The sequence below is a fragment of the Limulus polyphemus genome, unplaced genomic scaffold, assembly GCF_000517525.1.
Source record: "Limulus polyphemus unplaced genomic scaffold, Limulus_polyphemus-2.1.2 Scaffold4115, whole genome shotgun sequence".
NCBI lineage: Eukaryota > Metazoa > Arthropoda > Merostomata > Xiphosura > Limulidae > Limulus > Limulus polyphemus.
This window is the reverse complement of record NW_013669725.1, coordinates 24183-27572: the sequence shown is the minus strand read 5'-3', so window position 1 is coordinate 27572 and position 3390 is coordinate 24183. Positions and strand designations below refer to the sequence as shown.

At 35.3% G+C, this 3390-nt stretch overlaps 1 protein-coding gene across 1 annotated transcript in view; it reads right to left on the bottom strand.

Annotated features, from left to right (window-relative positions):
• Window positions 1-3390, bottom strand: part of LOC106470611 (BAI1-associated protein 3-like) — a gene marked incomplete at its 5' end in the record, with an annotated part of 45603 nt that overhangs the window by 18500 nt on the left and 23713 nt on the right. The window contains one exon of the mRNA XM_022399238.1: window positions 1984-2085. Coding sequence (XP_022254946.1) covers window positions 1984-2085 — 102 coding nt within the window. The remainder of the gene's footprint in view (window positions 1-1983; window positions 2086-3390) is intronic.

The following is a 3390-nucleotide window of genomic DNA, read 5'->3' as shown; positions in this document are numbered from 1 at the left end:
AAACCAGGACTCTACGATTTGTTGGAACAAATCGTAGAGTCCTGGTTTAATACCTTGTTTTTCTTGACATTAGATTGATGTCCTTGTTTTCTTGACATTAGGTTGAAGTCCTTGTTTTCTTGTCATTAGATTGATGTCCTTGTTTCTTTCTTGACATTAGATTGATGCCCTTGTTTTTCTTGACATTAGATTGATGTCCTTGTTTTTTCTTGATATTAGATTGATGTCCTTGTTTTTTCTTGACATTAGGTTGATGTCCTTTTTTCTTGACATTAGATCGATGTCCTTGTTTTTCTTGACATTAGATTGATGTCCTTGTTTTTCTTTACATTTGATTGATGTCCTTGTTTTTCTTGACATTAGATTAATGTCCTTGTTTTTCTTAACATTAGGTTGATATCCTTGTTTTTTCTTGACATTAGGTTGATGTCCTTGTTTTTCTTGACATTAGATTGATGTCCTTGTTTTTCTTGTCATTAGGTTGATGTCTTTGTTTTTTCCTTGACATTAGGTTGATGTCCTTGTTTTTCTTGACATTAGGTCGATGTCCTTGTTTTTCTCTTGACATTAGGTCGATGTCCTTGTTTTTTCTTGACATTAGATTGATGTCCTTGTTTTTCTTGTCATTAGATTGATGTCCTTGTTTTTCTCTTGACATTAGATCAATGTCTTTGTTTTTTCTTGACATTAGATTGATGTCCTTGTTTTTCTTGTCATTAGATTGATATCCTTGTTTTTTCTTGTCATTAGGTTGATGTCTTTGTTTTTTTCTTGACATTAGGTCGATGTCCTTCGTTTTTTCTTGACATTAGATTGATGTCCTTGTTTTCCTTGACATTAGATTGATGTCCTTGTTTTTCTTGTCATTAGGTTGATGTCTTTGTTTTTTCCTTGACATTAGGTTGATGTCCTTGTTTTTTTCTTTATTTGGGCTTCTCAGATTTCAACTTGCGTACAGAACAATTTAAAGTAATCCGAGTTCATCTACATACCTTTGTTGTAACAGCTATAATCAACCAATATTACAAAGTAGTACCGAAAGCTTCATTGTTCGCCCTTTCAGCCATGGGAGCGTTATAATGTTACAGTCAAACCCACTATTCGTCGGTGAAAGAGTAGCCCAAGTGTTGGCGGTGGGTGGTGTTGACTAACTGCTTTCCCTCTAGTCCATCACTTCTAAACTAAGGACGGCTAGTGCAGATAGCCCTCGAGTAGTTTTGCGCGTAATTCAAAAGCCAAGAAATAAGCACTGAATCTTATCTAAGATCTACACGCATTAAACAACTGATTTAATTTAAGGTTTTTATTTCATTATCGGAAGAAAAGCTACTACTAACTTAAGATCTATCATTTATTGTTCCCAGAATAAAAAACAAACTAGAATGAGCTAGACATGAACTTTATAGTGTCGCATTGCAAAACAGTTTGTTTGTTTAGAATTTCGTGCAAAGCTACACGAGGGCTGTCTACGCTAGCCGTCCCTAATCTAGCAGTGTAAGACTAGAGGGAAGGCAGATAGCCATCACCACCCACCGCTAACTCTTGGACTACTCTTTTACCAACAAATAGTGAGATTTATCGCCACATTATAACGCCCCCACGGCTGAAAGGGCGAGCATGATTGGTGGGACGGGGCATTCGAACCCGCGACCCTCAGATTGCGAGTCGAGCGCCCTAACCACCTGGCCATGCCGGGGCCCTAACCACCTGGCCATGGGCAAAACAGTGCCATAGGTTGTAGAATTTTCCTAATGCAAACATTTGCTGATTAAATCTGATCTAAATGAATATAGAACACTATAATACCGATAAACTCAATTCAGTCAAGATCGTTATATAATAATTAACGTGTTGATAATAACTTATTTTTTTCACATCAAAACGTTACTCTGTACACTTACAATTACTTACCATATCAGTAATATAGAGCAGATCTATATTAGATCGTTTTGGATAATCTAAGAACATCATAAATATGACTACCTGTTCCGTAATATCGAAAGGGCCTTCATCATCATAATATCCAGAATCCACGAGGTTCTGGTGACATAAATTTGCATAAAATGCTGCTCCACTGCAGATGTCCTGAATAAAATCATTATTAAATCATTTAGCTAGTAAATAATACCAAATCACGTGGAAGTTAACGTAAAAAATACTACTTCATATTAGGTGACAAAAACTTACATTATTACTGGCTTAAAACTAACACTAGTTTTAAGCTACCCAAATATGACGACGGTAAAGAAAACGACTAACTTTTATATGTTATTATTAATAAAACACAACAATAACCATTCAAGCGTTGTTCTTACTGCTAGAAATACTTATATACGTGTATAAAAACTACAAGTCTAGAAGGAAATAAAATCTGACTTGACATAAAGAATGAAACAATTGAGGCTGAAACTGAGCAGAAATATTAGCTTCGTGCCTGGTGTTCGCTATTTTACTGCCTTGGGTTAGCTTTCAATCCCGCTTCCTTCGAGCTTCAGTTTTATTTTCAATTGTAGAACAAAATCGTCGGACTACAAGTCAAATTTATTTGTTTATGTGTATTTATTAAAACCCGGGGAAACATTGCAGTGACTACGGTCAAAGATTTTACAGTTAAGGAAATATTACTTTTTGTCTTCGCTGACGACAAATCGTAGAGTCCTGGTTTAATACAACAAATCGTAGAGTCCTGGTTTAATAGAACAAATCGTAGAGTCCTGGTTTAATAGAACAAATCGTAGAGTCCTGGTTTAATAGAACAAATCGTAGAGTCCTGGATTAATACAACAAATCGTAGAGTCCTGGTTTAATAGAACAAATCGTAGAGTCCTGGTTTAATAGAACAAATCGTAGAGTCCTGGTTTAATACAACAAATCGTAGAGTCCTGGTTTAATACAACAAATCGTAGAGTCCTGGTTTAATAGAACAAATCGTAGAGTCCTGGTTTAATACATTGATGTCCTTGTTTTTCTTGACATTAGGTTGATGTCCTAATGTCAAGAAAAACAAGGACATCAATCTAATGTCAAGAAAAACAAGGACATCGACCTAATGTCAAGAGAAAAACAAGGACATCAACCTAATGTCAAGAAAAACAAGGACATCAATCTAATGTCAAGAAAAACAAGGACATCAACCTAATGTCAAGAAAAACAAGGACATCAATGTAATGTCAAGAAAAACAAGGACATCAACCTAATGTCAAGAAAAAACAAAGACATCAACCTAATGTCAAGAAAAACAAGGACATCAATCTAATGTCAAGAAAAATAAGGACATCAACCTAATGTCAAGAGAAAAACAAGGACATCAACCTAATGTCAAGAAAAAACAAGGACATCAACCTAATGTCAAGAAAAAACAAGGACATCAACCTAATGTCAAGAAAAAAC